The sequence below is a fragment of the Macaca nemestrina genome, chromosome 2 (assembly GCF_043159975.1).
Source record: "Macaca nemestrina isolate mMacNem1 chromosome 2, mMacNem.hap1, whole genome shotgun sequence".
NCBI lineage: Eukaryota > Metazoa > Chordata > Mammalia > Primates > Cercopithecidae > Macaca > Macaca nemestrina.
In genome coordinates this window covers 110,470,925-110,492,778 of record NC_092126.1, presented here as the reverse complement: position 1 = coordinate 110,492,778, position 21,854 = coordinate 110,470,925, and the positions used below count along the sequence as shown (strand labels likewise).

Below are 21,854 nucleotides of genomic sequence, written 5' to 3'. Positions count from 1 at the left end.
TCAAGTTGAGTTTGGGTGGGGAAATAGCCAAATCGTATCAGATACTTATAAAGTTAGAACTAGACTAGAACATAATTTTCTTCTCTCATTTTTTTTAGATTATTGTTACTAGATTAAATCTGGCAATAGTGTAATAAATATTTTAGAAATGATAAAGTGGTTTATCGAAAAAATCCCTAACATGAAACAAATTATAATGAGAATACGAGTAATGAAAACATAGTCCTCTAGAGCAGGGCTTCTCAGTCTGTTTTAACTTTAACCTGTCCTTGATAATTTCCTTTTTCCTGATGTAAATGTATGCCTCTTGTGCTGAAAAAAACAAAACAAAAAGTATTCTACCCACTTACTCTCCTTTTTTGGAAGTTTTCCTGCTAGTTGGGAATCAACCTAACCATTGTACCTTTAAGCATCAAAATGTTATTAAATCAAGTTTTCCACTGTGTATAAGGTAAAAACTTAATTTTAAAGGTAGGTCCTACCAGAAATTTTTTTTTCTATTGAAAACTAACCTTTTAACAGAGAGCCTTTTATAGTTACTTTCTTTTTTTTTTTTTTTTTGAGACGGAGTCTGGCTCTGTCACCCAGGCTGGAGTGCAGTGGCGCGATCTCGGCTCACTGCAAGCTCCGCCTCCCGGGTTTACGCCATTCTCCTGCCTCAGCCTCCCGAGTAGCTGGGACTACAGGCGCCTGCCACCTCGCCCGGCTAGTTTTTTGTATTTTTTAGTAGAGACGGGGTTTCACCGTGTTAGCCAGGATGGTCTCGATCTCCTGACCTCGTGATCCGCCCGTCTCGGCCTCCCAAAGTGCTGGGATTACAGGCTTGAGCCACCGCGCCCGGCCAGTTACTTTCATTTATATCTAGTTATAAATTAGGTTTACATTTAAAATATTCAATATTTTAAGTAAGTACCCCTTAGGAATTGTGTGAGTTGACTAATGGAACTTACAAGATCTTTGTAAAAGAATATAAATAAAACTAATCAGTCCAATTCTGACTTTTCTTTAGCATTGAGAATCTCATATATATAAAACTGTGCACATAGATTTGGTTAGGAGAGGCATAAGAGGGCTTCCACCACTTTGCAGTGGGAAGGATTTATATATATTCAATTTTTTTTTTTTTGAGACAGAGTCTCACTTTGTTGGCCAGGGTGGAGTGCAGTGGCGTAATCTTGGCTCACTGCAACCTCTGCTGGGCGCCACCATGCCCAGCTAATTTTTGTATTTTTAGTAGAAATGGGTTTCACCATGTTGGCCAGGCTGGTCTCGAACTCCTGACCTCAAGTGATCCGCCCATCTTGGCCTCCCAAAGTACTGGGATTACAGGTGTGAGCTACTACGCCCGGCCTATATATTCAGAATTTTGAAGTGCCTGTTATATGCTAGTCATTTAGGAGCCACTAAGAAGGCAAACTCTTATAAGAAATAATATGAATATAATGAAAAAATTTTTCTTATGTTTAATGGAGCAGGGCTTACCTGCCAAAATCTATGCCCATTAGTCCTATTCCAGCCTTCTAGAGCAATACAAAATAAAGCTGCTGCTGATTCTCCAAAATTGTAGCTAAGTACTTCTAAATAGATAATTTTGTTTAGTCATCTTCAGGCTAAGCATATTCATATACTCATTAACGAATTATGTCTTTAATCAAGAGGAATCATTCTTTTTACCTAAACTTAGTTAAAACTATCATAACACTCTTTAGGCACTTTATAAAATTGGCACTAGAATAGAACATATGTTGAAGATTAAAGCAGATTAGAGATAGCCATTTAGAGCAGCTATGCTGTTTCCTGTTTGATAGTCAAAGAGTGATTTATAGTTCTTGTAGTTCCCTAATCTTAAAAACATCTTAACAGATCTTTTTCGACCATCTTTATTTTTTTGTTTTTGTTTTTGTTTAGACCAGGGTAACAGACTAGTTCATCAGCAAAAATGCCAGTAAATAATCACATTTTCACTTTTGCTTTGCAACTCTGGTGTGGGTTATTATGAACCCAATCAAATTTTAGCAGTTTATGTTCTCCTCCAAAATAAATCTGTCTGCATGGAGAAAGTTTAGCCCTCTTAAACTTTTACCTGATTGTTCTGTAATTACACTTCATTTAAAAAATTCAATCTGCTTTTAAACAAAATTTATGCAAATGTGATGTTACCGAAAGATACTCTAAAATATTGGATTTAGAACTCACTCATTTTTTTAGAAACCACTTTTCTCCCTTAATCTTATATCTCAACTATTATTTGCTCATCCGTGAGGTCTGATTCTTAAACTTAACTTTAACCAGCTATGTCACTATTTGAAATGCATGCGTTTTCGTATTTTTCCCAGAACCTAGTATGACTTTAACACTTGAAACTGTTCAGAATCCAAGGCTTAGCTGACCTGGACTAGGAAATAAGGACTGAGTTCCAGAATGATTGGTTTTGAACTCATCTCATCTTCCCCCATTTGCCAAGGTTAAGTTTGCCCTTCTCATGTTTTTTTGTTTTGTTTTGTTTTTGTTTTTGTTTTTTTTTTGGTAACGTAGGTCTTAGGATTTTCAGTCTCACAAGTACTAATGATTAGATGTTTTATTTTGAATGCTTGACTTACAGGAATCATTAAATGTGAATCTAGCCAGGCGTAGTGGGTCCTGCCTGCGATTGCAGCACTTTGGGAAGTGGACGCAGGGGGATTTCTTGAGCCTGGGAGTTCACGACCAGCCTGAGTAACATAAAGAGACCCTGTCTCTACAGAATATTAAAACAAAAACAGAAATTAGCCAAGTGTGGTGGCATGAGCTATGTTCCCAGCTATTCAGGAGGTGGAAGTGGGAGGGTCATTTGAATCCAGGAGGTTGAGGCTGCAGTGAGCCATGATCACATCACTGCACCCTGGCCTGGATGATGGAACAAGACCCTGTTTAAAAAAACCCGAAAGAATCTAATGAGATTTAGCACATATTTGATTACATATGTTATATCTTTACCAGGAAATTTATTTAATCAGTTTTTAATGACATTTTACCCAATAGAAAGAAGAATAAATCTCATCGAGATATTAAGCGAATGCAGTGTGAGTGTACACCTCTTTCTAAAGATGAAAGAGCTCAAGGTGAAATAGCATGTGGAGAAGATTGTCTTAATCGTCTTCTCATGATTGAATGGTAAGTAAATTAGAATACTCTGCTTTTGCTCAACACTTCTATTAAATGTCTCTAAATATTGAATTATCAATGAAGAAAAAAATTTAACCTTTCTCCTACCTATGGATGACTATAAGCAAAGAAGTATAGTAGACACTTTGATGTGTAGTAGAAAACAGATATTAATAGGGAAACAAATTTCCCTTGCATTGTGCATTAGATTACAGTACCCACCATGTTTTAAGTGCTGTGTAAAGTAGTCCTATAGTATTAATTTCTATTGAGTACTTTTTTAATCTTATAATATTAATGTCCTAGGAGGTAAATATTGGTATTTTTAAGCTTTCACTATAAAGTGAAATAAAACCGTTAACATTTCAGAAATGCATAAAGTGAATGTCTTCTTCTCCCAAACATCGATTCCATTGTTTTGTCGTTTTTCCAGAAAACTTTTAATGCCTTTTTAGCATAGGTAGATGTTTTCCTCTTTTTATGTATACAGATAAAATCTCATTCTATATACTTGCCTGGATTTGCTAATCAGACCTAACCAGAGCTCTGTGTACAGACCCGACTAAATCTTTCTCTTGACTGCATTATGTATTCATAGCTGGTAAAATTATTCTGTTGACATATATTTGCTTCTATATTGTTCTTATAAATAGTAAATATCTTTACATTAAAAAATTTAATCTTGGCCAGGTGTAGTGGCTCATGCCTGTAATCCCAGCTATTTGGGAGGCCAAGGCGGGCAGATCACTTGAGGTCAGGAGTTCAAGATCAGCCTGGCCAACACGGTGAAACCCCATCTCTACTAAAAAATACAAAAATTAGCCAGGCATGATGACACACACCTGTAATCCCAGCTACTCGGGAGGCTGAGGCAGGAGAAGCACTTGAACCCAGGAGGTGGAGGTTGCAGTGAGCTATCACTCCACTGTTCTCTAGCCAGGGTGTCAGAGCAAGACCTTGTCTCAAAAAAATTGTTTTGACCAATCTGATTGATGAAAAATATATTCTTGTCTTTAACATGGAAAAAGTATACCTTATTTTTAATATTAATGAAGTGTTTTCTTCTCAAAGCTCAGTTTTTGGTTTTGCTCATGTTATAGTGTTGTGAAAATAAAATATATATACCTTGAAAAAATAAAGATAAAGCATTTTTGGTATTCTTTATCCAAACTAGAGAGAGAGATGACAGTACAGATGTAAGAAGAGAAGACATAGGGTTAGCATTATTCTAACTTCATATTGTTGCCCTAGTCATTCTTCTGGGTTTTCCTGCCAACCTTGTGAAGCATACATGAAGAAAAAAATTTCTTCATATTATTCACACACTGTAGTAGTTCTCTGTTGTTCTCATGATTAGGTTCAAACTTCGCCTTGTATCCAGAGCCCTTCGTAGCATATCATCAGCCTGTCTTTTCATCCTCCAGCAACTCACCTTTCTTATCAGTTATCTTTAGTTGTTTCATTTCCCTTTGTCCAAACAGGGGTTGTTTTCTTATTTCTGCACACAGGCAGGGACAGTTGTATCTCCAGCTTTCTTTATGCATATCCTATGTATTATTAGAGATTCTGCCTTAAATTCTCTTCCCTCCTGAAAGCTTTCCTTTATACTGCCTCACTCTGGAGCAAATCCTTCATCCTTTGACCATTGCTAAAAATGTTGTTTGCTGCTGGGTTGGCAATAAATAATAATGTATTAAAAATGGTTAATTTCTAGTAGTCTTTTTTTTTTTTCTTTTTGAGACAGTCTCCCCTGTCGCCCAGGCTAGAGTGTAGTGGCGCGATCTTGACTCACTACAACCTCTGCCTCCTGAGTTCAAGCAATTCTCCTGCCTCAGCCTCCCAAGTAGCTGGGATTGCAGGCATGCACTATCATGATTGGCTAATTTTTGTAACTTTAGGAGAGACAGCGTTTCACTGTGTTGGCGAGGGTGGTCTTGAATTCCCTCAAGTGATCCACCTGCCTCAGCCTCCCAAAGTGCTGGGATTACAGGCATGAGCCACCGAACTTGGCCCCCTCTAGTGTAGTTTTAATCATTGTTAAAAACCTTTATATCTATCACATATTAAGAAGTAAATCAGTGTTTGATTTTATCATTTTTACTCTAGGATCCATGGGAGAAGAGCCTTGCCATGTCATTCTGTTTACTCTGAACAAGGATATGTTTAATAATGACTTTAGATTTTCTCAATTGTAGATCAAGTAGTTAGCTGTGTTCAAAAAATGAAAAGTGATTAGAGTAGAAGGAAGGGAAGGTGCACTTACAGAAAATAAGTTCTGCAGAGTTGTCAATGTACGGAAAGCTTACATGCAGCCTGAAAATGTATTATAGACACCTAGAGAGTGGTAGACATTTCCTGTGATGACCAGATGTCAAGGCTGTATTGTGGGTATGATCTGTTTAAATAACAATGTAGATACTCAGTTCTAAGGAATCCCTTTGTGATGGAAGGAAAGGAAGGCTTAGTTGGGGGTTAGTCATACATATGCTAATTATACCATAAAAGTATGTATACGTGTAGTTATACTAACACATTTTTTCAAAGTTACTTTGGTTCTTTTGCTGCTTTAAAGAATTAAGTTTCCTCCTTTTCTCATTTCAGTTCTTCTCGGTGTCCAAATGGGGATTATTGTTCCAATAGACGGTTTCAGAGAAAACAGCATGCAGATGTGGAAGTCATACTCACAGAAAAGAAAGGCTGGGGCTTGAGAGCTGCCAAAGACCTTCCTTCGTAAGTTCTGTTTTAATTTTGTTTCACTTCACTTTTTTTTTTTTTTTTTTTTTTTGAGACGAGGTCTCACTCTGTCACCAAGGCTGGAGTGCAGTGGCACAATCTTGGCTCACTGGAACCTCTACCTCCCGGATTCAAGCGATTCTCCTGCCTCAGCCTCTCAAGTAGCTGGGACTACAGGTGCGTGCCACCATGCCCGGCTCATTTTTTTTGTATTTTTTTGGTAGAGACATTGTTTCACCATATTGGCCAGGCTGGTTTCGAACTCTGACCGCAAGTTATCTGCCCACCTTGGCCTCCCAAAGCGCTGAGATTACAGGCATGAGCCGTCGCGCCCGGCCTTCGCTTCATTTTTGTCTTGTTGAACTTAGATGTTTTTGTAGGAAAACAATTTCTGTATTACACTGAGGTTTAATGATGATCATTATGTAGAATGACCACTTGGTAGCTGGTTTGTTGTTAAAAAAATTTTTATTTCTTTTTTAGTAATTATGTTTTCTTTAATTCCAAGCAACTACCAAGTGTATACTGTGGACCCCCAGAATCTCTATGAAGCTATATAAAAAGGAGTTGGGACAGAATCCATTAGTATACATAAAATTGAGTTGGGGTAAGAGTAGAAGACAAGGCCAGGTGCAGTGGCTCATGCCTGTAATCTCAGTGCTATGGGAAGCTGAGTGGGAGAACTGCTTGGGCCCAGGAGTTCAAGGGTACAATGAGCTGTGATCATGCCACTGCATTCCAGTCGGGATGGCAATGATCTCTTGTCTCTTAAAGAAAAAAAAAAAAAGAGTAGAAGAGAGTACCTGAGCATATCAAGGTTAAGAATTAAAACATACTTGATAGATTAATGATTATCAAGTATGAATGAATGAATGTTGCCTTCCATCTAACTCATGTAACTTTTTAATTTAATACAGCAAAAGGTTCACTTTATTTTCTACCATATTCAGTATTTCCTGGAAATGTTTAAGTTTCTTATATAGAGCATATTTAAAGTATTCTTGGCCGGGCATGGTGACTCATGCTTGTAATCCTAGCACTTTGGGAAGCCAAGGTGAGTGGATCGCCTGAAGTCGGGAGTTTGAGACCAACTTGGCCAACATGGCAAAACCCCGTCTCTACTAAAAATACAAAAATTAGATGCGTGTGGTGGCGCACGCCTATAATGCCAGCTACCCAGGAGGCTGAGGTAGGAGAATAGCTTGAACTCGGGAGGTGGAGGTTGCAGTGAGGCGATATCATGCCACTGCACTCTAGCCTGGGAGACAGAGCAAGACTCCATCTCAGAAACAAACAAACAAAAAAACCAAAATTAGGCTGGGTGTAGTGGTTCACGCCTGTAATCCCAGCAGTTTGGGAGGCCGTCGTGAGCAGATTACCTGAGGTCAGGAGTTCAAGACCAGCCTGGCCAATGTGGTGAAACTCTGTCTCTACTAAAAATACAAAGATTAGCTGGATGTGGTGGCAGGTGCCAATAATTCTGGCTACTTGGGGGGCTGAGGCAGGAGAATCTCTTGAATCGGGGAAGGGAAGATTGCAGTGAGCCAAGTTTTCGCCATTGTACTCCAGCCTGGGCGACAAGAATGAAACTCTGTCTCAAAAAACAAAACAAACCAAAAATTAGCCAGGCATGATGGCGCACACCTGTAATCCCAGCTACTCGGGAGGCTGAGGCAGAAGAATTTGCTTCAACCCACTAGGAGGAGGTTGCAGTGAATCGAGATCACGCCGCTGCATTCCAGCCTGGGCGACAGAGCAAAACTGTCTCCAAAAAAGAAAAAAAGTATTCTTAATGAAAGTCAAGTGCCTCTTTGAAGTTAAATATAAAATATAAACAAATTACATGTGTTTATGGTTGAAATATTTTAAAAATATATTTAAAAAATGGAAATAAAACATTTGCTGGATTCTAGTAGCTTAGACATAACTATTCTTTAAGAACGCTCTGAGCATATGGCCACACTTGGATGGGAGTTGGAGTTGGGGCAGGACTTGGTGGGGTTTAGTCTGTTTATTGTGGGAATTCAAAACACAGGTAATAAAGACAGTAATTTTTTTTTCTCACTGTTTTCCCCTTGGCAATAATTTAGTTTTATGACAGGAATCCTCATATATCTTTTAATAAGCAAATTGTTCTTTATTTTTTTTCTTTTGAAGATAAGAAATGATGTTTATATTAATCTATCCTTTTGAGAACCAATAAAAAAAAAACACGTTTTGTTACACAAAAAGGGGGCTGGTAGGAACCTCATAGATTTCCCTTCTCCTTAAAGTGTTGTAAAAACACATCCTGGCTCATAACTGATTTTTATTATTTTTTATTTTTTTGAGACAGTGTCTTGCCCTGTCACCCTCACTGGAGTGTCCTGGCGCAGTCATAGCTCACTGCAGTCTCGACCTCCCAAGCTCAATTTATCCTCCTGCCTTAGCCTTCTGAGTAGCTGAGACTATAGGTGTGAGCCACTATGCCCAGCTACTTTTTTTTTCTATTTTTTGTAGAGATGGGGTCCTCACTATGTTGCCTAGGCTCCTCATAACTGGTTTTTAATTGTTTATTTGAAACAAATATCCCACAGAATTGTCATATGCCCCATATCCAATTTATTGGATTCTTTATAGTATTTTAAACAAATAATTGATTATACTTCCTTTGAACACTGTTAATGATACAGAAATCAATACCTCTCAAAGCAGCCCATTGAATTTCCAAAATCACTAGTTCTAGTCCAGACGCACATTTTCAAAGATGCCTTCTTTCATTCTGCCCTAGCCAGCCAGGCCTTCTTGAGAGTTTTTTTTTTTTTTTTTTTTTAAAGTAACCACAGTTTGGACACAAGCCTCTCTTAACAGGGACAATAGTGGATGAGCTGTCTGGACACTGGTCCTTTGTGGTATCTGCAGTAAAACACACAGCTTCAAACCTGATCTAAATTCTGTTACTTGCAACAGACACTCTTTGATAGCTCAGTGCTCTTCTTATATTAAGGGGAAAGGAGATTGGGGAAGGGAGGAAAGGATGTGTGGCTCCAGTTTATATGCCGGGTTAAAACTTCCTAAAGCTCTTTCATTTTCTTCAGCTATTCACAGAGAACCCTGCTTTGGTAAAAGATACTAGGACTTAATGTCTCCGTGTTTCCCATACCTTCCTACTCCTATAATTTCCACATGATGTTGGTAATACCAGTAGTTATGAATTTCATAAAGTAATCACAACTCTTGAGTTGTTAACTGGTAGAATATTACCATTTAATAAGCACAAATTGTCAGATCTACACAGGATGAGAAATTATTTGGATCCAAGTTGCTAGTTAGTGTTAAAGTGCCATGGCAGACCTCACCAAAAAAGCAGATTACTATCAAAACCCCTGTAGTTTTAGGAAATATCCCAGTTGTAGGAAGAGAAGGCAGGGCTGTCCAGGTTGATTTAATGTAATTGGATACCAGATAGGGTTTTGAGGTAAAATTCACATAATATAATATTGACCATTTTAAAGTTTACAATTCAGTACCATTTAGTGCATTCATAATCTTGTGCAACCATCACCTTTGTCTATGTCCAGAACATTTTCATCATCTGAAAAGGGAACTCTGTACCTGTTAAGCAGAATCTTCTCATACCCGCCTCCTCCCAGGCCTGGCAGCCACTAATTTGCTTTCTGTGTCTGAGGGTTGGATCTATTCTCGGTATTTCATATAAATGAAATTATACAGTATGTGGCCTTTTGTGTGTGACTTCTTTCGCTTAGCATTATGTTTTTGAGGTTTCATCTGTATTGGAGCATGTGTCAGCATTTAATTCCTATTTATGGCTGAATAATAGTCTCTTATATGGATATACGATATTTGTATATCCTTTTGTTAGTTGATGGACATTTGGGCAAATGAGGCTTTTTTTTAGATGGAGTCTTGCTCTGTCACCCAGGCTGGAGTGCAGTGGCACGATCACGGCTCACTGCAACCTCTGCTTCCTGGGTTCAAGGGATTCTTCTGCCTCAGCCTCCTGAGTAGCTGGGATTACAGGTGTGTGCCATCATGCCCAGCTAATTTTTATATTTTTAGTAGAGATGAAGTTTTACTGTGTTGGCCCAACTGGTCTGGAACTCCTGACTACAGGTGATCTGCCTGGCTTGGCTTCCCAAGTGCTGGAATTACAGGGGTGAGCCACCGTGCCTGGCCGAAATGATGTTTTTTTAGAAGCCATCTTTCCCTTCCACTTTTTTTTGTTGTTGTTTTTCGACACAGGGTCTCACTCTGCTGCCCAGGCTCAAATGCAGTGGTGCGATCACAGCTTACTGCCACCTCAACCTCCTGGGCTCAGGTGATCCTCCCACCTCAACCTCCTCAGTAGCTGGGACTACAGGTATACACTACCATACTCAGCTAATTTTTTTTGTATTTTTAGTAGAGACAGGGTTTTGCTGTGTTGCCCAGGTTGGTCTCGAACTCCTGAGCTCCAGTGATCCTCTCACCTTGACTTTCCAAAGTACTGGTATTACAGGCGTGAGCCACCACACCTGAGCCGTTTTATTAATAAAAAGTTTCAAACTTACAGAAAAGTTGAAAGAGTGGAACAGTTATCATCCGTATAAGCACCACTTAGATTTTATAGTTATTAACATTTTGTTCTGTTTGCTTTATTTTACATTCTCTGTCTGCCCGTCTCTTTTTATCTATAGTCTTTTTTTTTGATGAAGCTTAAAGAGAGTTGCAGACATTACCTTTAACCCCTAAACCTTCCATAGCTTTGCAGTGACAGTGACAGTTTCTGTCCTCATCCACCTGCCATAGTAGAGCCCTGTTGCCCTGAAAAGGCTTTAAGGAGAAGGAGTTCAATGAAGTGACTTTATTCAGCCAGAGCAAATTTCAGACTTAGAAAAAGATTAATAAGAATCATAAGAATCACACTTCTCATTGCCTTTGCCTTCATGGGATTTAGTCACTGCATGCCAGGCAATTTGATGTTTTTCTGCTTTGTTTTTGTTTTTATTTTGGTTTTTAATTGAGACATGTAGCTTCTCTAAGAAACCTAAATCTTAGAGTTTTAAGGACTGCATGATAGATTTTTACATCAGCCTCATTTAGTTTTTTGGAGGTTAGGCAGCTGAAGGGTCTAGCCACTCTTCCTACATTCCCCAAATTCCTGAGGACTTTGAGATGCTTCTCTCAGCTGCTTCCTCAAGCTCAAACTGTCAGGTCCATGTGTGTTGGTATATCAGATTTCCTGATGTGGGGTCTCTACTCTGAGTGATTTTAGTGGCCGGTCAGGCTCTGATATTTAAGAACTTTTTCTAAATAAGGTGATTTGAGAGTAATATCATTAGAATTGAATATTTTAGTATAATTCAAGAAAGCATCTTTATGATATAATGAGGTAAATAGTTATTCAGGTGGAGTTTGAATCCCAGGCTGTGATTGAGCTTTGTGAAGTTGGATAGATCACCTACGTTATCCAAACTCTGTCTTATTTGTCAAATGGGCATAATATTGATGCCAGATGACATCAGTTTGCTTTATTTTTATTTTTCATACTACCTTTCAAAAACAGGTAATCAAGCCTTAAATGAGTAAGTTCAGAGAAGATAGATTTTTGGCAGGAGAGGGATTGGAAATATTTTTTATGTATGCAGTTCCAGATCCTGGATAATATATGTTTTCTATGTTTTGTAGTCACCACATTTAATTCACAAGGCAGTCTATGATGTCATTTTTCTTTTTCTATCTTTTTTAAGTTTTTAAAAAATGTTTTTAAACATTTTTAAAATATTAATTTTGATAGAGACGGGGTTTCGCCACGTTGCCCAGCTGGTCTCAAACTCCCAGGCTTACGCGATCTAACCACCTTGGCCTCCCAAAGTGCTGGGATTACCGACTTGAGCCACTGTGCCCAGCCTTTTTTTCTTCTTTTAATGCAACGGGGTCTTGCTCTGTCACCTAGCCTGGAGTGCAGTAATGTGATCATAGCTCACTGTAGATTCAAACTCAGGGCTCAAGTAATTCTCCTGCGCCAGCCTTTCAACTGACTGGGACTATAGGCACGTAATACCATGGCCGGCTAATTTTTAAATTTTTTATTGTTTGTCAAGATGAGGTCTTCCTGTGTTTCCCAGGCTGGTCTTGAACTCCTGAGCCAAAGCAGTCCTCCCACCTCGGCCACCCAGAGTGACTTTTCTTTTTCTTGAGGGAGGGCACTAATCCTAGAAGTGGAGAGTCCAACATTGTAGGACCTCAAATATTGTCATCATTTTAAATTATTTACAAGATGATAAGCTTCTGGGGTTAGAAAGGACATTTCAAATATTGGTTATAAAGGTAATAATTTGATTTTCTAGGTTTACTCATGAATAATCAGATTTTTATTATTGAGACCTAAATGTGTTTGTGATGGACTACTATATAAATATATATATACATCTACTATAAACTTCTCCAATCCTGTTTTTGAGCTCTGCTTTTTAATATATGTATTCTTTTCTCATTTGTTTTTAATTGCTTTATTTTTTAAAGTAAAAGGATTTAATTTTTTTCAGTTGGCAAAGTTAACTCCTTTAATAAGTACATTGATTATGCCAGTATGTTGTAAACAAATACAAAAGATTTACATTAAAAAAATCTCTTTGGTTAGAGTTAGGGCATGTTTATTTTGAGGGGATAAGAAAAGACCTTCAGGCAGGCCATTTCATGTCAGAACTTAGGAGCAAAATATAGTATGACATTTGTCTACATAGAACTAATAGTTGAAGTCATTGGTTAGAATGAGCTTTTAGAGAATAAAGCGAAGGGGAAAAGACTGAGAATTTAATATCTTCAATACAGAATAAATAGGTAAATAATCAAGAAAAGAACATTCAAGGATATAGGGTAACTGAAAGATGCCAAAGAAGAAGATAAATCATAATTACTGATAACATTCTGAAGAGAACTCACAGAGAATGTCATTACATAAAGGGGGTTAGATTTGATCTTTAACGTTTTTAGAGACCTTTGAGAGTAAAGACAGCAGAAGAGCTGCTATATTTAAGTTGCCTTTTTTTTTTTTTTTTTTTTTTGTTTTGAGACGGAGTCTCACTCTGTTGCCCAGGCTGGAGTGCAGTGGCACGATCTTGGCTTACTGCAACCTCTGCCTCCCAGGTTCAAGCAATTCTCCTGTCTCAGCCTCCCGAGTAGCTGGGACTACAGGTGCATGCCACCACACCTGGCTAATTTTTGTATTTTTGGTAGAGTTGGGGTTTCACCATATTGGTCAGGCTGGTCTCCAACTTCTGACCTCAGGTGATCTACCCGCCTCTACCTCCCAAAGTGCTGGGATTACAGGCATGAGCCCCCGTGCCCGACTGCCCCCCCCCTTTTTTTTTTTTTTTTTTAAAGAACAAAAATCCTCTAACTTTTCAGTGTCTCTTGATTTCTTCAGACCTGTTTTCCAGCTGTTAATAACTGGTTTTTTGATATCGTAAGCCAGACTTGAATGTTTTAGTATCTAGTTAAAGGATATATATTTTGGTAGTAGGTATAAATTATAAAAGCATCTTAGAATGAACATTCTTTGAAAAGTACTATGAAGGAGAAAAGTAACCTTGGTTAGAAGCTAGATACTTTACATATGTTTCTAATTTATTTTATGTAATAACTAAATTATCCACATTGCAATATTTATTTAAATTCCTTATTTTTGCCTGAGCATATATGTTTTCCATACTGCTCCTAGGCAGGAAGTGCTATTTTTTTCCTTTTGGTTTGCAGGAACACCTTTGTCCTAGAATATTGTGGAGAGGTACTCGATCATAAAGAGTTTAAAGCTCGAGTAAAGGAGTATGCACGAAACAAAAACATCCATTACTATTTCATGGCCCTGAAGAATGATGAGGTAAGCAGCATGGATATGTTTGCCTTGAAACAGATCTGTTAGGTTTGAAGGAGCCATTGATACTGACTGATTTGATTTTTTTTTTTTTTTTTTTTTTTGAGACGGAGTCTCACTTTGTCACCCAGGCTGGAGTGCAGTGGCGAGGTCTCGGCTCACTGCAACTCATGCCTCCTGGGTTCAAGCGATTCTCCTGCCTCAGCTTCCTGAGTAGCTGGGATTACAGGCGCCCGCCACCACGCCTTGCTAATTTTTGTATTTTTAGTAGAGCCGGGGTTTCACCACGTTGGCCAGGCTGGTCTTGAACTCCTGACCTCACCAAAGTGTTGAGATTACAGTTGTGAGCCACCGTGTCCTGCTGACTGATTTCTAAAATATATTAAGTGACAAAAATGAGGGGCAGAGCAGTATAAATAGTTAGCTTCTATTTGTTTACAAAAAGCATGGAAGTTACTGTTGCATCACAAGGTAGAAAATAAAAACATGGAAGAGAGAGGAATTTACATATATATGTAAAGATAAACGTAGTGTGTTTTGGATTACAACTCTTAGAAATTATTGATGACCCCCAGAGTGCTTTTTCTTTCTTTTTTGTTTGGGAGACCGTGTCTTGCTGAATTACCCGGGCTGGAGTGTGGTGGTGCCATCTTGGCTCATTGCAACCTCTACCTCGTGGGTTCAAGAGATTCTTGTGCCTCAGTCTTCTGAGTAGCTGGGACTACAGGCATACACCATCATGCCCAGCTAATTTTTGTATTTTTAGTAGAGACGGGGTTTTGCCATGTTGGCCAGGCTGGTCTTGAACTCCTGGACTCAAGCAATCCACGTGCCTCAGCCTCCCAAAGTACTGGTATTATAGGTGTGAGCCACCATGCCTGGCCCCAAAGTGCTTTTGCTTATATAGGTTATGTGGGTTATAATTACTTATATTTAATCATATTACAAATTACAACTGAGAAATTTAGAATGTCTATTTAAAACTACATTAGGGCCAAGTGAGAGAATCATTTGAGGCCAAGAGAGGCCAACCTGGGCAACATAGTGAGACCTCATCTCTACAAAAACTAAGAAAAAATTAACCAGGCATGGTTTTGCATGCATCTAGTTCCAGCTGCTCCAAAGGCTCAGACCGAAGGCTGAAACAGAGGATCACTTGAGTGTTGGCCCAGATTGGCCTCCCAGAGCGTTGAGATTACAGGCGTGAGCCACTAAACCCAGCCCATTTTGGTCTTTATTGAGAAGTTTGTTGATGTTTTGTGGCCAGAAATATGCCATAGGAACTTAACTATTGTTTAATATCAATTAGCCTATGGTAAAATTGGTTTTCTTATATGTTGTTTTGCTTTTGTAAGTTGCAGTTTCAAAGAACCTGTTGATGACTTTAAGTGGGAACTTAACTGTAATAATAGTAAGCCCATTACTTATCGATACAAATAACATGGTATTATAAAAAAATAACTTTTTTTTTTTTTTTTTTTGAGACGGAGTCTCGCTCTGTCGCCCAGGCTGGAGTGCAGTGGCTGGATCTCAGCTCACTGCAAGCTCCACCTCCCGGGTTCGCGCCATTCTCCTGCCTCAGCCTCCCGAGTAGCTGGGACTACAGGCGCCCGCCACCTCGCCTGGCTAGTTTTTTGTATTTTTTAGTGGAGACGGGGTTTCACCATGTTAGCCCATGTTGGGATGGTCTCGATCTCCTGACCTCGTGATCCGCCCGTCTCGGCCTCCCAAAGTGCTGGGATTACAGGCTTGAGCCACCGTGCCCGGCCTTTTTTTTTTTTTTTTTTTAAAGTCAGGGTCTTGCTCTGTTACAGCCCAGCCTGGGGATTGGTGGCATGATGATAGCTCACTGCAGCCTTGAACTGCTGGGCTCAAGCAGTCCCCCCACTCAGTCTTCTGAGGTGCTGGAACTACAGGCGCATGCCACTATGCCTGGCTTATTTTTAAATTTTTTTAGAGACAGGGTCTTGCTGTGTTGCCCAGGCTGGTCTCAAACTTCTGACCTGAAGCAGTCCTCCTGCCTCAACTTCCCAAAGCGCTGGGATTACAGGCATAAACCACTGTGCCTGGCCTTGGAAAATAATTATTTAAATTTTTTTTTTTTTTTTTTTAAGGGAAAAGAGTTGCATCGCTTTACATTTTTATAAATCTTTTTAATGTCTGGCTTAATAGAATTCAGTTTGATTCTCATATATCTGCCTCTATATTCAGTGTGGAAATGTAAATTCTAGGGATCTAACCCTAGAGCTATTTAGTTTAACCCTAGGGGTGGGTTCAGCAAGTTTTAACAAACTCTCCATGGGATTTGGATACACACTCAAGGTTGAGACCTAGGGCATTGTGACAAGCCCACACTTTAAAGTGAAGTATTATACCATGCAGTGAGATTGGGATGTAATAGAATATGAGAAATGGCTAAGGATAAATGGGAGAGACATTGATAAAGATAATTTTGCCTATGGGCCAAAGTTTATAATTAGCAGATCTTCCAAAAGCATTAGTTAGGTATTTGTCGCTTTGAAATGTGAAGTAGTGTGACAATTCTCTGAAGCAAGGGCAAAGTGGGGGTAAGGGAGTGTGTATGTGTGTGTGCGTGTGCATTGCATGTATCTTACATTTGTCTTAATGCTTTTCCTTTGTAAAATGTGTAAATTTTTTTTGATTCAATGGGTTGATTTAATTTACAGTGTCATCTGTCTTCAGTTAGAAATAATGGAAACTGAGCTGTTTACATGGAAAGACTATGAAGCTAGTAGTCAGGAGGCCTCACTGCCCTGCCTTAACTGGTTAGGTTTTGCAGCCCAATCTTTTTTTTTAATTGATGCATAACACATGTATGTAGTTTTGGGGGTAATTGCATGAATATTTAAGGTAATTTTTTTAATTCTTAAATGATCCTCTTCTCCCAGATAATAGATGCCACTCAAAAAGGAAATTGCTCTCGTTTCATGAATCACAGCTGTGAACCAAACTGTGAAACCCAAAAAGTAAGTTGAGGTGGATTTAGAGTTTGAGGTATTTGTTCACGATTATTGTTCTGACCATTAATTTTAGATCTCATATCTAAGGTACTCATGAATTTTTTAGTACCTTTTTCCTATTCTGTTTTATTATTTAAGATTTTATTTTGAAATAAGTTTAGATTTCTAGGAATGTTGGAAAAATAGTATTGACTACACCCATATCAGTCTTCACCTAGCTTTCCCAATGTTAACATCATATGTAACCATAATAAAAGGATCAGATCCAGGGAATACTATTAAGTAACATAAAGACCTTATTCAAATTTTGACAGCTGTTGTTTTTCTGGTCCAAGATCCAATCCAAGAACTCGCATTGCATTTAGTTGTAACCTCTCCTTGCCCGTAATTATTTTAGATATTATTTTAATGGTGCCAAAATACAAAACTAAATTTTAATTTTGAAAGTTCAGTGTGTATTTGGATTCTTTATCAGGTCTTATCTAGGTGCAATATTTGACTTTTAGTAACACTCATGAGGGACTGAACGACTGACATTGAGAGGGATTGTATCTTTGTTTTTTTTTTTCGCCCAGGCTGGAGCGCAGTGACATGATCTCGGCTCACTGCAACCTCCGCCTCCTGGATTCACGTGATTCTTCTGTCTCAGCCTCCCAAGTAGCTGGGATTTACACGTGCGTGCCATCACGTCCAGCTAATTTTTTTAGTATTTTTTAGTAGAGATGGGGTTTTGCCATGTTGGCCAGGCTGGTCTCGAACTCCTGGCCTCAAGCGATCCACCCCTGTCGGCCTCCCAAAGTGCTGAGATTACAGGCATGAGCCTCCGCGCCCAGCTGGGATTGTAACTTTTTTAGGTTAAAGCTATGAACCCACTCTGCAAATGTATGTCATTGATTTCCTCTCATGTTGAAATAGTGCTTTTGAGTCTTGGGTATTTTTTGCCCTTTGATGTATACACTAATAGATTTTATGCATGGCTCTTCTAAGAGCCAAGTTGTATAACAAAAAGGGGAACCTACTGTGGAATCATTCAACCTAGGTTTTGGTTATAGTTCTGCCAGAGCTCATGTCTAGCTGTGAGAATCCCACTGTACAGTGTCCCTTAATCTCTGCAAGTCTGGAGTTTTCATTAATAACATGTGCAAATTGTCTGGATCAGCACTCCACAGTCCTTGACTTGCTTACATGTTTTGGAACTAAAAGATCTGCCTCCTGTGTATCTGCCCCCATTTTAATTCTTGAGTCTTATGGGACATCTGTTCTGATGTCCCTTTCACTATACTCAGCCAGATGACCACCGCTTCAACGTTTGGGATCAGTGTTTCCTAGTTTCTATATCTCATCTTATCTTACAACATGGTTACTTTTAACATATGTTAATATAGACTTGGCTTTGATACTCAGTGACACAAGCATCCTCTATTTGCCAGTTTTTAGTACAAGTGAATCTTTACTGTATGGAAATGTTAAGATAAAATAGCAATTACGTTTTTTCTTTTTTATTAGAGACACGTTAGAGATATATCCAATCTGGTAGTCCATTAAATGAGAGTTACACTTAAATATTTTAGTTCTTTTAAAGAAAAAATTCTCCGTGTGCTATTTGGGAAAACCTTCATTGCCTAAAGACCCATTTGCATAATTAAGGCAGATGATGATGATCTTTATATACATGCACACACACACACTAATAAGTTACTAATTTCTTTTGTTTTCAAACATCATCTCAGTGGACTGTGAACGGACAACTGAGGGTTGGGTTTTTTACCACCAAACTGGTTCCTTCAGGCTCAGAGTTAACATTTGACTATCAGTTCCAGAGATATGGGTAAGTATTGTTTCTACTAGTTTTGCTGCTTCTGTTGGGGAAATAGGCTGTTCAGATATAAGGATATAAAACTTTAATATGAATTACTTAAAAGTTATATTTACTCTCAACTCTTATCTATAAGATATTGTTTTGGTTTTGTGTGTTTTTCTAATGTATGACACTTCTGACCCTTAAGGGATGTTGTACAGGAACTATATAATTTTCTCCTCAGCCTCATACTATCTACTTGTATAATTATATTTCTTATGTAATTCTGAAAAACTTTATTATAGACATGCCAACTCTGTGTGTCTGAAGAGAGTAGTACAGTATTATAAATTACTCTGTATCCATTAGTCAGCATTAAAAGTTATCAACTCATAACCAGTCTATTTCATCTGTACCATTTTGTACTCTTAAATATAATTGGTTACCTAGTTCTGTTTCCTAAAAACAGTAACCGATGCAATAGCAAAGACTGCCTAAACAAAAAGTGTGGGAGTTCTTATTAACACTGAAGCATTAATAAAGATACTGAGGAGGTTTGAAGTATATTATGTAAAATCCATGTGTTCCAATGACTATTTAAAAATAAAACTACAGGCTGGTTGCGGTGGGTTATGCCTGTAATCTCAGCACTTTGGTAGGCTGAGGCGGGCAGATCACGAGGTCAGGAGTTTGAGCCTGGCCAACATGGTGAAATTCCATCTGTACTGAAAATACAAAATTTAGCTGGGCGCACACTTATAATCCCAGCTACTCTGGGATAGTTTGAACCTGGGAGGTGGAGGTTGCAATGAGCCGAAATCGCACTGTTGCACTCCAGCCTGGGTGACAGAGTGATTCCGTCTTAAAAAAAGAAAAACAAACAAACAAAACCCCAAAAATTACATTAGGGCTGGGTGTAGTGGCTCACGCCTGTAATCCCAGCACTTTGAGAGGCCGAGGCGAGCAGATCATGAGGTCGGGAGTTCGAGACCAGCCTAGCCACATGGTGAAACCCGTCTCTACTAAGAATATAAAAAGTAGCTGGGTGTGGTGGCACATGCCTGTAATCCTAGCTACTCCGGAGGCTGAGGCAAGAGAATTGCTTGAGATCGTGCCACTGCACTCCAGCCTGGGCAACAGAGCAAGACTCTGTTTTGAAAAAAAAAAAACAAAAAACAAAACAACAAAAAAAGCTATATTAGTCAACCAATTCATGACTTTGAAGACTAGTTTAGAAAAGGAAAAAAAATTAAGCATTTAAACATGTATTCTGCTTTTCTCAAGTGACTTCCGCTTTAGGTTAAACCAAATAGTTGATGAGAGGAAGTTATTCTTTGTACAGGTATTCCAGTTAATAAATGTAGTAGTAGGGTGAGCTGTGGTGGTGCACACTTATAGTCCCAGCTACTCAGGAGGGTGAGGTGGGAGGATCACTTGAGCCTAGGACATGGAGGCTGCAGGGAGGCATGACCTTGCTACTACACTCCAGCCTGGGCCATAGCTCAAGACCCTGTCTCAAAAAACAAAAACATAAAACTAAATTAAGTAGTAAAAATATCACCATTTTGCAACACTTAGTAAGGTATGGGTCTTAAACAGTGGTCATTAGTGGCCACTAATATCAGAAAAAGACAACTAATGCGTGCCTCATAATGAAAGAACACAACATTACCTTTGAAACAATCTATCTTCTTTGGGTCTTGAGGACCAGTGACCTATACAAGATACTTTCTGATTATTAAGAAACCAGTACAGTTAAAATATTGGAAAATGTAAGTAAGGCACAAAACCCTAAAAGTTTTTATTTTATTTTTTTCAGATTATACCTATATCAATTAGTAGCTTTTGGTGTTTATGCTAGAAAAGCACACAGCTGCAGAGTTCCCTGAATATTTTAATTCTTTTAATGCTACCATATAATGAGGTTTTAATTGCTGTACACTGTTCAGTCTGGTGACAGTTACCAGACTTCTGGCAATGAAGGTCTTTTACATACTCCTTCACATTGTTTCATACATGCTTCATGTCTTAAACATAGTGAACTCTGAAACTGATGATCTGATTATAATCTAGGACAAATGCCAGATGGTTGTTTCCGATTCTGTCTGCTTCTCTTGTCAGATATTCAGGGCATGAATGCAGACCAGGTTCTGTGTTGGGCTCCATGTTTTTGCCTCTGTGCTTGTATTGTTCTCTCTGAGGGAAAGAAAAGTGGAAATCAAGTGCTGTTTGGGAATTCCTGCTCTACTTATTGAACAATTCATTTTTATCCCTCTAATTGCTACTATCACATCCTAAATCTATCAGTTTACTATTAGAATACTCAATTTTTTTTTTTTTTTTTTTTTTTTGAGACAGCGTCTCACTCTGTCGCCCAGGCTGGAGTATGGTGGTGCAATCTCCGCTCACTGCAACCTCTGCCTCCTGGATTCAAACAATTCTCGTGCCTCAGCCTCTTGAGTAGCTGGGATTACAGGTGTGCGCCACCACGCCCAACTAATTTTTGTGTTTTTAATAGAAATGGGGTTTCACCATGTTGGCCAGGCTGGTCTCAAACTCCTGGCCTCAAGTGATCTACCCGCCTTGGCCTCCTAAAGTGCTGGGATTACAGACATGAGCCACTGTGCTCGGCCTAGAATACTCAATGTTTTCCTCAGGTAGCTCTGATCACTGATAAATGCCAGACGTGGTTTCTTCCAGGCCCCTGTAAACTTAGGCCTGTATTCTTTCCCACCATTCTTCCTTACCTCCATGGCTACATTTATTTTTTTCTGTATTTGTTATTATAGTGCCTCATCCTTACGTGATGATTACTTTTTTTTTTTTTTGAGACAGGGTCTTGCCGTGTTGCCCAGGCTGGAGTGTGGTGGCATGATTTGGGCTTGCTGCAACCTTTGCCTCCCAGGTTCAAGCGATTTTCTTGCCTCAGCCTCCTGAGTTGCTGGGATTACAGCCATGTGCCACAATGCCTGGCTAATTTTTTAATTTCTAGTAGAGATGAGGTTTCACCATGTTGACCAGGCTGGTCTCAAACTCCTGCCTCCCAAAGTACTGGGATTACAGTTGTGAGCCACTGTGCCTAGCCATCTTTTAATAATCAAATGTTTCCTTTTAAGTATCCTATATTAATAATTTTATATCTGCTTATACTAATGCATGTTTGTTCTATGTGCCAGTTAAACATTTACATATAAGTAATAGTTCTCTGAACTATTGAAGCAATTTTGTTCTTAATCCATGTATGTATATGATCTCTTATTTTCATATTAGTAGGTATTCTCATAAAATGGAAAGATTGTTTATTTCTTGGCTAGTTTTGTCCTCCCAAAGAAAGATGATTGGA

General features: G+C 38.8%; 1 protein-coding gene across 9 annotated transcripts in view; it reads left to right on the top strand.

The window, feature by feature from the left end:
• LOC105480624 (SET domain containing 2, histone lysine methyltransferase) overlaps window positions 1–21,854 on the top strand; it is a 152,977-nt gene that overhangs the window by 47,608 nt on the left and 83,515 nt on the right. For all 9 annotated transcript variants that reach the window (XR_011620032.1, XR_011620033.1, XR_011620034.1 and 6 more), the window contains exons 4-8: window positions 3,022–3,153; window positions 5,746–5,874; window positions 13,615–13,738; window positions 16,642–16,719; window positions 18,444–18,541. Coding sequence is in view for 6 of the 9 variants with exons in the window: in XM_071091569.1 (XP_070947670.1) it covers window positions 3,022–3,153; window positions 5,746–5,874; window positions 13,615–13,738; window positions 16,642–16,719; window positions 18,444–18,541 (561 nt within the window). In the remaining 3 variants the exon portion in view is untranslated. The remainder of the gene's footprint in view (window positions 1–3,021; window positions 3,154–5,745; window positions 5,875–13,614; window positions 13,739–16,641; window positions 16,720–18,443; window positions 18,542–21,854) is intronic.